General features: G+C 41.5%; 1 protein-coding gene across 1 annotated transcript in view; it reads right to left on the reverse strand.

The window, feature by feature from the left end:
* ITGB8 (integrin subunit beta 8) overlaps window positions 1-12,629 on the reverse strand; it is a 130,896-nt gene extending 118,267 nt beyond the window's left edge. The window contains exon 1 of the mRNA XM_069729820.1: window positions 12,017-12,629. Coding sequence (XP_069585921.1) covers window positions 12,017-12,251 — 235 coding nt within the window. The 5' untranslated portion in view covers window positions 12,252-12,629. The remainder of the gene's footprint in view (window positions 1-12,016) is intronic.
* Between the last annotated feature and the right edge of the window lie 308 nt (window positions 12,630-12,937).

Genomic DNA, 12,937 nt, shown 5'->3' on the forward strand with positions numbered 1-12,937 from the left:
TTAAAACACATGGACCTTTTGGGTGCTGTTTTGTTTTCCTAAATGTATATATTTGAGACTAAACATGTTTTTTTGTTTTGCTATTGAGTATCGTAAACAATTCTGCACAATATCAAGCTGTGAGCTCATTGTGACTGGAATATGTAATCCTTTTATCTATCTTTCTTTGAGCTGATTTATGTCCCCAGAGTTTAGCCCCACTATATTGTGGTCTATGGTCATAAATCAGTAAATAGAGGAGCTTGGAAAAAGAGTTAGAAACTCAGCCATTAGAAAGAGCTCACTGACAGATTCCAAGACAACTCATTCTGCAGCTGATGAGAAAGTGTACGACGGAGAACATAAAAAGCAAACAGTTGAAATTGTTTAAACAAACCCAAATGCAAAAATGATTTTTAGCACAAAATACATGCAGTTAAGTAAAAAAGATGTCCCCGAAAAGCATCCACATCCTTTGAAATAGCTTCAATAAGTGACAAGGGGCGCTCTCAGTGCAGGCGCCGGTCATCTTCAGAATGCTATTAATCGGCAGATTAACCCCATATCTACAGGTTAATAGTGGTTTTTTTACGTGACAGGTTTCCTTTTAGGCTATGTGCACAAGTTGCAACTCCCTGCCGCAGAATTGGCATGCGTATTCCCGCTAAACACTAGCGTTTTACAGGCGTCATTATCTTGCAGAATGCTAGCGTTTTCCAAGCGATCTGTAGCATCGCTTGGAAAACTGATCGACAGGTTGATCACACTTGTCAAACATAGTGTTTGATAAGTGTGACCAACTTTTTACTATTGATGCTGCCTATGCAGCATCAATAGTAAAAGACAGAATGTAAAAAATAAGTAAAAAATAAAAAAATCGTGCTATTCTCACCTTCCGGCGGCCCCGTAACATTCCCGCTCCTCGCGATGCTCCCGGCAGCTTCCGTTCCCAGTAATGCCTCGCGACAATGACCACAGATGATGTAGAATCACGCAAGACCGCTACGTCATCATAGGTCATTGTCGCAAAGCATCCCCGGGAACGGGAGCATCGCGAGGAGCGGGAAGACTGCCGGGGACGCCAGAAGGTGATAATAACATGATTTTTTATTTTAATTCTTTTTTTTTTTTTACAGGTATATGGTTTCCAGGGCCTAGAGGATAGTCTCCTCTCCTCCACCCTGGGGTACCAACCGCACATGATCCGCTTACTTCCCACATGGTGGGTATAGCCACATGCGGAAAGTAAGCGGATCAATGCATTCCTATGTGTGCGGAATCGCCACAATTCCGCACAAAGAATGAGCATGCTGCGTATTTTTCCACGATGCAATTCCGCCACGGAAAAATATGCAGCATTAGCACAGCATTGTGGAGTCCCATTGAATTCAATGGGCTGTGTTGTTCATGCGTTTTCGCCACGATTTCGCGGAGAAAATTATCTCAATTACAATGATTTGTTATACGCATGTTTATTTCCTTTGTATGTATTGGAACACAAAAAAAGGAGAAAGAAAGGCAAATTGGACATCATTTCACACAAATCCCCGAATGTGGCACCTTTCAAAAACTGTGGGTAAACACGTTTCTTTCACACCTGAAACCAGATAAAAAGGGGAGAAGTTGACTTGATCTTTGCATTGTGTCTGTGTGTGCCACACTAAGGCTGGGTTCACATTGCGTTATGGCGGTGCGTTTAATGGACTATGCTACACCGCGGCATAACGCGGTGTAACGTAGTCTGTTAACGCCGCCATAGACTGCAATGTTGGACGCATCGCTAGCGCACGCCCACAATGGGCGTGCGCTAGCGATGTGCCGTCATGTGAGTGACAGACCCGAGACGCGGGCTCCAGCGTTTCCGGGTCCGTCACTGCTAGCGCAGATGGAGCTAGCAGATGCTCCAACTGCGCTAGCGCTGTGCAAAGTCGGCACTTGCGTTAGCGCAGTGCGTTTAACGTATGCGTTGAACGGACTGCACTAACGCAATGTGAACCTAGCCTAAGAACGAAGAACAGAAAGGATGTTCCTTTGATCTCGGTGCACAACATAATCAAGAAGTTTACAACCCATGGCACTGTAAGGCAACGTTCACACTAGCGTTTCTCGTTTTGCGTCGTGTTTGCGTCGGGCGACGCAGCGGCGACGCATGCGTCATGCGCCCCTATATTTAACATGGGGGACGCATGCGTTTTTTGTTGCGTTGTGCGACGCATGCGTCTTTTTTGCCGCAAGCGTCGGACCAAGAAAACGCAACAAGTTGCATTTTTCTTGCGTCCGAATTTCGGCAAAAAACGACGCATGCGTCGCAAAACGCAGCGTTTTCGCGTGCGTTTTTGCGTGCGTTGTGTCGCCGACGCAGCGGCGCACAACGCTAGTGTGAACGTAGCCTTACTAATCTCCCTGAAAGTGGACGGCAGAGAAAAATTGATGAAAGTTCGCAAAGCAGGATAGTCCAGATGGTGGATAAGCAGTCCCAAGCAAGTTCCAAAGAAATTCAAGCTGTGCTGCAGGCTCAGGGTGCATCAGTGTCAGTGTTAACTATCCGTTGACATTTGAATGAAATGAAACGCTATGGCAGGAGACCCAGAAGGACACCACTGCTAAGGCATAATGTACGTGAGAAAGCCAAAAGCCGTGTGGGAAAGCATCTTGTAGACAGATGAGACCAAGATAGAGCTTTTTGGTAAAGCACATCATTCTACTGTTTAGAGCAGGTTCAGATGAACATATTAGTGGTTCAAATGCGATCTGATGTTTTGTCGGACCAATCTTAGTCTATGGACCGTGCGCAATGCGCATCTCCATGTTTGTTCCGATATTTGGATCGCACTCGGCCATGCAAGTCAATGAGTATGTCTGGATTAGGATGACATGTGAGTGTAGACCGAATTCCATGGACTGACACAATGGAGAAGATAGAGACTTTTTTTTCTGTATCTTCTCTACATCCGAGAAAATCAGAACACGCTTTGATGAAACTCTGATAAGAGTGTGATTAGAATAATTGATCCGATTTTCTCAGATGACAAAAAATACGCTTGTCTGCACCCGCCCTTGATCTGACATACAATCCACACAAACGAACATGAAAAGTGAAGAATTACTCCTGGCAATCAGCTTGTTGTCATCGTTTTTTTAAAGTCCTCAGAAAAATGAGAGCCGATGGGTTGCTTACACCCAAGTGCACCATTTTTCATTAGCGTTGGCTTTAGTCAATCGGTGACCCTGTGTCCTCTGATAGGATTAGATAGTTTCTAATTCTTACCACAAGCATGGAGAATAAAACATCCATATTCAACCACCATGCTGTCATCACACAACCTGTATGGATGGGATCCTGGCGCTCAGGACTGAGGTATGCTCCCACAACCTTGTATGGATAGCTGACACTGGCTCATAGCATAAAACTGTCACAAATAATACTTATTTTCGACCTCTGAACCCTGAAAAAATAACTGAGATCTCAGATTAAGTCTCTGAAGGCAGAAGGGTGGAAAAATCTAACCTTTCTATGGCTCAACTGAGGAATTCTTCCACGAAAAATGAACGTGACCTTTATCAGAGAACATGGCCATAAATTGGTTACAGCGCAGTCTGCTAGTGTCTACCTGGTGTTCTCACAATCCATGGAGGGACCATTAGACTGTTTTCTTAAAGGGGTTTTACCACGAGGCAAAATGCATCCTATTTTAAAGATCTTGGAAAGCTAATACACTTCTCAAATATCATTCAATTCCAGAAATGCCCCCATCTACTCCATCACGCTCACCCCTGGTCTGATTAGCTTCACACCACATAGTTCGTCCACCAGAAGTCTTCTCCTGCTGTGGCCGGCCATGCGCAGATGCTATGTATTATTCAGAGGAAGCGCGCACAACTTTATAAGCAGCGCTTAGGACTATGCATCAGCTAGCCTAGTCTAAAAATCTCAATTTCTCGGAAAAAAAAAAATTCAATAGTCTCTCGACACAGCGACAAAATCCTCGACAGGCAGGCTGCAATTCATATTACAACCACTGGGTGGCCACACACAGACATATGTAGCATAGACCTCCCCTCATAATAAATTTGAAGCTTCTTGCCTCTTTGTTCTCTAGAAATTGAAATCTGAGCAGATGTAGATTTTTCTATAATTTATGCCAATATGTGCTAGCATTTTAGGAATGGAAAACAGCTATAGTGTACCATAAAATGTGTGCACCAAGTGTGACTTTATTCGGCTAGAAAACTGGCATAAAGCCTCTGACACATTTTTCTCTTAAACATACAGGACTGACTTTTCTTAGTAGGCTGTAATGGACAGTAATGACCTGCTGAAGCTGTATGCAAAAGTATTACGTTATTATTATGTGTAAGTTGAGAGCCTGAGACAGTTCCTCCTGTATTCTGGACATCCATTGCTGCCTGTCTAGGAAAAGTACCGGTACATTTCAACACAGGAAGAGGGCTCAATAGGACGACCCCCTTGTATATAGAGCACTTATGTCAGGGATCTAGAGACAGTTCCCCTTTAAACCGCTCATTTGGAATGATGCTTGCCATTAATGATAGATGCTAGTTTATTATTTCTAGGTGACCCTGCCCGACCTTTCAGGGCCATTTCATCAGAAAAAACTAGGGACTGTAGAAATCACTGAGCACTGACTGGTATATTTAGATGTACCCATTTAATAGCTGTATAGTCTCATCATTAATACAGTATACTGGTTGCACATATACTGTATATTATGTGTATTATGCAATTTGTACAGAGACTATTAGGCCATGTTCAGTATTTGGTATTTTACCTCAGTATTTGTAAGCCAAAATCAGGAGGAAAAGTATCATAGAAACACGTCACCACTTCTGCATTTATCACCCACTCCTGGTTTTGGCTTACAAATACTGAGGTAAACTGCTGACCAAATACTGCTAGTGTGAACGTGGCCTTAGACTCAATTACATTGAAGGCCTTTTACCTGGACCCATATTTATGCAGACGACCGTTGGTGAGCAGACATGCCCACCGATCAGACCACAGATGAACAGGCGCTTGACCTTTCCTGAGGCCTGCGCATTGCCGTACTTTACTCTGCCCTCAACAGGGCTGATAAGTACACCTGCTCAGGAGCGCGCTGCCGGGGAGCCATGAAGCAACAGGAGGGCGGCATCGCAAGAAGATGGGAGGTGCCGGACCCGGCCTGTGACACCCATCGGCCCGGACCGCAACAGACCACCCCCTTGGGTGAGGATAATAAAACTTAATTTCATCTTTCAGGTTGGACAGTGGGCTTATCTACAGCATTATAGAATGCTGTAGATAAGCCCTGAAAGGCGGTGGCCATATCTTATATTGGCCAAAACTGCTGAAAGGTTCGCTTTAAAGTTATTGTGCCGGATTTATCAGAAGCGGCATGGTGGAGTCAGATGCTCCCGATTCATATCACTTAAAGGAGATAGCAGGGACATTCCAAAAAATGTACCTAAGCACTAACAGGCAGGTAATTGCAACTTACCTGCCTGTTATGAACAGTGCCGTTCTTTCCCGGCACACAACAGTCACAGACCACTCTTGTCAAGGATTCAGTAGCCTCTGTTGACGTAACATCTACAGAGCGGAGGCCTCTTTTCCTCTCCGCTCTGTAGAAAGGGCAGAACTTCCAGCATCATTCTGACTGACTGCCGGATGCCTGCTGCCTAAGGCTACGTTCACATTTGCGTTCTGCCGGGCTGCGTCGGGTGCAGCCGCGGCGACGCATGCGTCATGCGCCCCTATATTTAACATGGGGGCGCATCGACATGCGTTGCATTGCGTTTTGTGACGCATGCGTCTTTTTTGGCGCACGCGTCAGAGCGCAGAGGACGCAGCAAGTTGCATTTTTTTTGCGTCCAAAATCATGCCAAAAAAGGACGCATGTGTCACAAAACAATGCGTTTTGCATGCGTTTTGGTTTGCGTTGTGCGTTGCGTCGCCGACGCAGCACCGCACAACGCAAATGTGAACGTAGCCTAACTGGGGGAGCCGGCTGTCAGTCAGAATGATGACAAAATTCCCACCCCGTCCCATCAGCAGAGGCAGCTAAATCCCCGGCAAGAGCGGTATGTGACCACTCTGTGCCGGGGGAGAATGGCACCGGGAACAGTAGGCAGGTAAGTTGAAATTATCTGCCTGTTAGTGCCTAGGTACATTTTTTGTAATGTCCTGGATACCCCCTATAATGACTCAGGCACATCTGACAAAATAGCGGAGTCAAATTTGTGGCGTAAGTAACACCCCTGTACTGCTTCAGCTCTGCCCACTGTGTCGGGCTGGTGTCCATCTTGTGATGGATCCAACAATCCCTGTTATGGTGGAAAAGAAAAGTAACGAATGCAGATGTGAACAGCGTCTTATCATTACACTGATTTTTTTAAATGTAACACTGGCTTTATTTGGTTTCTAAATTAAATCTAAGGAAATGTGTTATTACCAAGACATTGGACAGATTTTATATTAAAACGTTAAAACAAAGTAAGCAATGGGCCCGCGTTTTTTAAGTGACTTTCTTTCTTTTGGTATTCACTGTTTATTGCACCAAATTCAACATAATGACAAGATTTCTGTGCCAAGTCAAAATCGGGCTTTTTTTCCCTGCCATTTACAATTTTTGTGTCTCTTTGAACAAAAAGTTGCATCTTTTTCGCAATATAAAAAAGGGACTTTCTGCGTGACTTGCATAAAATTTTTGGAAAATTTTCACTAAATGTTACGACTTTTTAAAAAGTCGCAAATAAACAATCAGCCGAAAATATCCGGAAACTCTAAACTGCGCCCATAAAGTGGAAAACAAACAAAAACGATACAGGGGAGGACGTACAAAATCCACTTCCGAAAAAGGCGCAAATAAAATGAGTTGGATGCAAACAAAAAGAGGCGCCAAACACACAAGAGTAGTCAAAAAACGGAAGCAAACGCAACGATGACTCGGGACCATAATGCCAAGTGACCACCGGCAGGTGGGGATGTACCACACTGACTTCTGTGCGGGAATTAGGGAGGACCACACTATTGGGTACGAGATGTCGGACTTTCCCTCTAATCTGACATATGGAAATAAGGAAAGTCCAGGCACATGAGAAGAAACACCAGAGGCCGCCTCCTCCGTGGATCACTTTCTGCCCTTATTTAATATGTCAGCATGACAGAAGTGAAGCATGCGAATGTCATTTTGCCAACTGTCCCATCCGCCGCCATCAAAGAGCTTTCTTCTGACTAGTAAACTGCACATGACGCTGTCCGCTCTTCTGTGGCCGAGAGCTGAGTGCCGACATCAGGACTGTGACTAATGTTATTATGATGAGCAGCCATAGTAGTCTTACTGGGCACCACATCAAATGTCCTGTAAAGTGCTGGGAAGCGCGTCTGATCCTTGTTACCCAATACATCTCCTTTGTACCAGCTCCGCCAGCCGTAGTTTATTTATACACAGGCAGCTAGTATACCATCATCTATAGGATTAGAGGGGCCATAAGGATTTATACAGAAATCTGGAGAAAATAACCGGGTCCTAACTTTAGGAGAATGTTTGCCTCAGTCCTCAGAGCTGATTTTAGAGACATCCATATCCATGTAGTACCCATACATAGCTGATCCTAAAGCATCCATAGAAAGTCATCCATATACCTCCAGCTATAAAGACGTATGGAATACTGCACCTGATATATACAATCTATATGTACTGTACATCCGGATCTAAGGTCACATACAGGATACAGCCACATATAGGTACAGAGAGTGACAAAATACAGCAACCACATACATATATGCTGAAATCCCAGCAATATTCCTATATAATATTCCTATATGGGAGATGTATGGATTATGTAGGTACGTGGAGGTCTATGTGAGAAAGTATATATATGTTCTCTCCGTGTTTGCGTGGGTTTCCTCAGGTTCTCCGGTTTCCTCCCACACTCTAAAGACATACTGATAGGGAAATTAGATGTGAGCCCCAATGGGGACAGTGATGATATCTGTAAAGCATGTGGAATTAATGGCGCTATATAAGTATAATAAATATATATATATATATATATACACATATATATATTTATATATATATATATAGTTGGAACAGATTTCTGTGTTCCAAAAGTTGAGTCATTGCAATCTAAGCAATACAGCAACTCTATATATATAAATACATATGAAAAAACACAAATAGACCGGTACATAGGAATATTATATAGTGTAGGGTATAGAGTAATATATCTCGCCTACTGTATTCTCACCCATCCCTTGTAGATTGTGAGCCCTCGCGGGCAGGGTCCTATCTCCTCCTGTACCAGCTGTGACTTGTATTGTTTAAGATTATTGTACCTGTTTTTATTATGTATACCCCTCCTCACATGTAAAGCGCCATGGAATAAATGGCACTATAATAATAATAAATAATAATATATTACACATTATTGTACATATTGTGTTATATACAGCCTGTATTATATATATGAGCGTATATGCATTGTACAGACTCTTGGTCCATATTTATATACATATATTATTACATAGGAATATTATATTATACGGTATAGTACATATAGTGTTATATACAGACTCTTGGTATATATGTGTGTGTTTTCTATGTCTATATGCTCCTATATATATACTCCCTGCAGTATATAACACTATATGTCCAATACTGTATAATACATGGCTCTATACCATACACTATAAACATTCCTATGTAATAATGATGTTTTCTATGTCTATATGCTCCTATATATATACTCCCTGCAGTATATAACACTATATGTCCAATAATGTATAATACATAGCTCTATCCCATACACTATAAACATTCCTATGTAATAATGATGTTTTCTATGTCTATATGCTCCTATACATATACTCCCTGCAGTATATAACACTATATGTCCAATACTGTATAATACATGGCTCTATACCATACACTATAAACATTCCTATGTAATAATGATGTTTTCTATGTCTATATGCTCCTATATATATACTCCCTGCAGTATATAACACTATATGTCCAATAATGTATAATACATAGCTCTATCCCATACACTATAAACATTCCTATGTAATAATGATGTTTTCTATGTCTATATGCTCCTATATATATACTCCCTGCAGTATATAACACTATATGTCCAATACTGTATAATACATGGCTCTATACCATACACTATAAACATTCCTATGTAATAATGATGTTTTCTATGTCTATATGCTCCTATATATATACTCCCTGCAGTATATAACACTATATGTCCAATACTGTATAATACATGGCTCTATACCATACACTATAAACATTCCTATGTAATAATGATGTTTTCTATGTCTATATGCTCCTATATATATACTCCCTGCAGTATATAACACTATATGTCCAATACTGTATAATACATCGCTCTATCACATACACTATAAACATTCCTATGTAATAATGATGTTTTCTATGTCTATATGCTCCTGTATATATACTCCCTGCAGTATATAACACTATATGTCCAATACTGTATAATACATGGCTCTATCCCATACACTATAAACATTCCTATGTAATAATGATGTTTTCTATGTCTATATGCTCCTGTATATATACTCCCTGCAGAATATAACACTATATGTCCAATACTGTATAATACATGGCTCTATACCATACACTATAAACATTCCTATGTAATAATGATGTTTTCTATGTCTATATGCTCCTATATATATACTCCCTGCAGTATATAACACTATATGTCCAATACTGTATAATACATGGCTCTATACCATACACTATAAACATTCCTATGTAATAATGATGTTTTCTATGTCTATATGCTCCTATATATATACTCCCTGCAGTATATAACACTATATGTCCAATACTGTATAATACATAGCTCTATACCATACACTATAAACATTCCTATGTAATAATGATGTTTTCTATGTCTATATGCTCCTATATATATACTCCCTGCAGTATATAACACTATATGTCCAATACTGTATAATACATGGCTCTATCCCATACACTATAAACATTCCTATGTAATAATGATGTTTTCTATGTCTATATGCTCCTGTATATATACTCCCTGCAGAATATAACACTATATGTCCAATACTGTATAATACATGGCTCTATTCCATACACTATAAACATTCCTATGTAATAATGATGTTTTCTATGTCTATATGCTCCTGTATATATATACTCCCTGCAGTATATAACACTATATGTCCAATACTGTATAATACATGGCTCTATCCCATACACTATAAACATTCCTATGTAATAATGATGTTTTCTATGTCTATATGCTCCTATATATATACTCCCTGCAGTATATAACACTATATGTCCAATACTGTATAATACATCGCTCTATCACATACACTATAAACATTCCTATGTAATAATGATGTTTTCTATGTCTATATGCTCCTGTATATATACTCCCTGCAGAATATAACACTATATGTCCAATACTGTATAATACATGGCTCTATCCCATACACTATAAACATTCCTATGTAATAATGATGTTTTCTATGTCTATATGCTCCTGTATATATATACTCCCTGCAGTATATAACACTATATGTCCAATACTGTATAATACATGGCTCTATACCATACACTATAAACATTCCTATGTAATAATGATGTTTTCTATGTCTATATGCTCCTGTATATATATACTCCCTGCAGTATATAACACTATATGTCCAATACTGTATAATACATGGCTCTATCCCATACACTATAAACATTCCTATGTAATAATGATGTTTTCTATGTCTATATGCTCCTATATATATACTCCCTGCAGTATATAACACTATATGTCCAATACTGTATAATACATGGCTCTATCCCATACACTATAAACATTCCTATGTAATAATGATGTTTTCTATGTCTATATGCTCCTATATATATACTCCCTGCAGAATATAACACTATATGTCCAATACTGTATAATACATGGCTCTATCCCATACACTATAAACATTCCTATGTAATAATGATGTTTTCTATGTCTATATGCTCCTGTATATATATACTCCCTGCAGTATATAACACTATATGTCCAATACTGTATAATACATGGCTCTATACCATACACTATAAACATTCCTATGTAATAATGATGTTTTCTATGTCTATATGCTCCTGTATATATATACTCCCTGCAGTATATAACACTATATGTCCAATACTGTATAATACATGGCTCTATCCCATACACTATAAACATTCCTATGTAATAATGATGTTTTCTATGTCTATATGCTCCTGTATATATATACTCCCTGCAGTATATAACACTATATGTCCAATACTGTATAATACATGGCTCTATACCATACACTATAAACATTCCTATGTAATAATGATGTTTTCTATGTCTATATGCTCCTGTATATATACTCCCTGCAGTATATAACACTATATGTCCAATACTGTATAATACATGGCTCTATACCATACACTATAAACATTCCTATGTAATAATGATGTTTTCTATGTCTATATGCTCCTGTATATATATACTCCCTGCAGTATATAACACTATATGTCCAATACTGTATAATACATGGCTCTATACCATACACTATAAACATTCCTATGTAATAATGATGTTTTCTATGTCTATATGCTCCTGTATATATATACTCCCTGCAGTATATAACACTATATGTCCAATACTGTATAATACATGGCTCTATCCCATACACTATAAACATTCCTATGTAATAATGATGTTTTCTATGTCTATATGCTCCTGTATATATATACTCCCTGCAGTATATAACACTATATGTCCAATACTGTATAATACATGGCTCTATACCATACACTATAAACATTCCTATGTAATAATGATGTTTTCTATGTCTATATGCTCCTGTATAGAATACCTGCTGTTCTGTATATCATATACATCAGCTACCTGGTGGCTGTAGGACGGGGGCACCCGCCGAGCACCGTGCCACCTGCCGCCCAGCGGTGCCCACCTCCCGCCACCGTCCATCACTCACCTGCCTGGCAGAGTCCCAGCAGCAGAGAGAACAAGCCGACCACCAGCAGGCTGCTGCCCCCGGGGGCTCTGCTCTCCAGGTGGCAGCGGGCAGGGCGCAGCACGGGGCACATGGCACAGCAGGGACTGGGGCGCGGGGTGTCCGGGAGCGGCACCTCCACACTGACGGCTTTGTGGGCACAGGCTGCCGCGCATATCGCCTTGTGCAGATGGCCGGGCTTCTCTATGCGCAGCATTGGCTTCTCCCACACCGGGGCATTGGGCGCTACAGGCAGTGCCAGGCTGCTGTGCCCGGCATCTCCCCGCGGTGCTGCTGTCACTGTCTCCGGTGTCGCCGCCGCCGCTCTCCGCAGGTTCAGCACTCAGGTGGGTTATAAGGAGGCAGCGCCGCGCTCAGCGCATGTCCGCGCACAACTAACTTCAGCTCATTAGCATGTCGCCCAGCCAAGGTGATCGCAGCCAATAGGGCAGACTGCAGACGGTCGTCACTATCGCAGCAATCATCCGCTCGTGACATTCCACGGTCCTGTCGCCCTATTGTGTCGGGTCTTAGAGTGCGGAGTTGCTAGGAGACCAGGATCCCACACTCTGAGAATCCTCAGCACTGCGGCTCCGGGCTGAGGAGTGTGGGCGGGAGAGCATTGGTGGAGCATGATGTCACCGAACCGCGCTCCCACTTTTCTTTGTTTTCTCCTGGCTCCTTCTCACTGGCTGCCTTGTTCTGGGACCCTTCATTAGTGCAGTACTGAGAGGAGAAGGGAGAAGCAGCACCAATAGAGCTCAGGACAGGAGAAGGGGAGCACCAGAACCAGGAGAGCTCAGGACAGGAGAAGGGGAGCACCAGAACCAGGAGAGCTCAGGACAGGAGAAGGGGAGCAGCGGCAGGAGAGCTCAGAACAGGAGAAGGGGAGCAGCACCAATA

This window comes from Ranitomeya imitator, chromosome 6, assembly GCF_032444005.1.
Source record: "Ranitomeya imitator isolate aRanImi1 chromosome 6, aRanImi1.pri, whole genome shotgun sequence".
NCBI classification, from domain to species: Eukaryota; Metazoa; Chordata; class Amphibia; order Anura; family Dendrobatidae; genus Ranitomeya; species Ranitomeya imitator.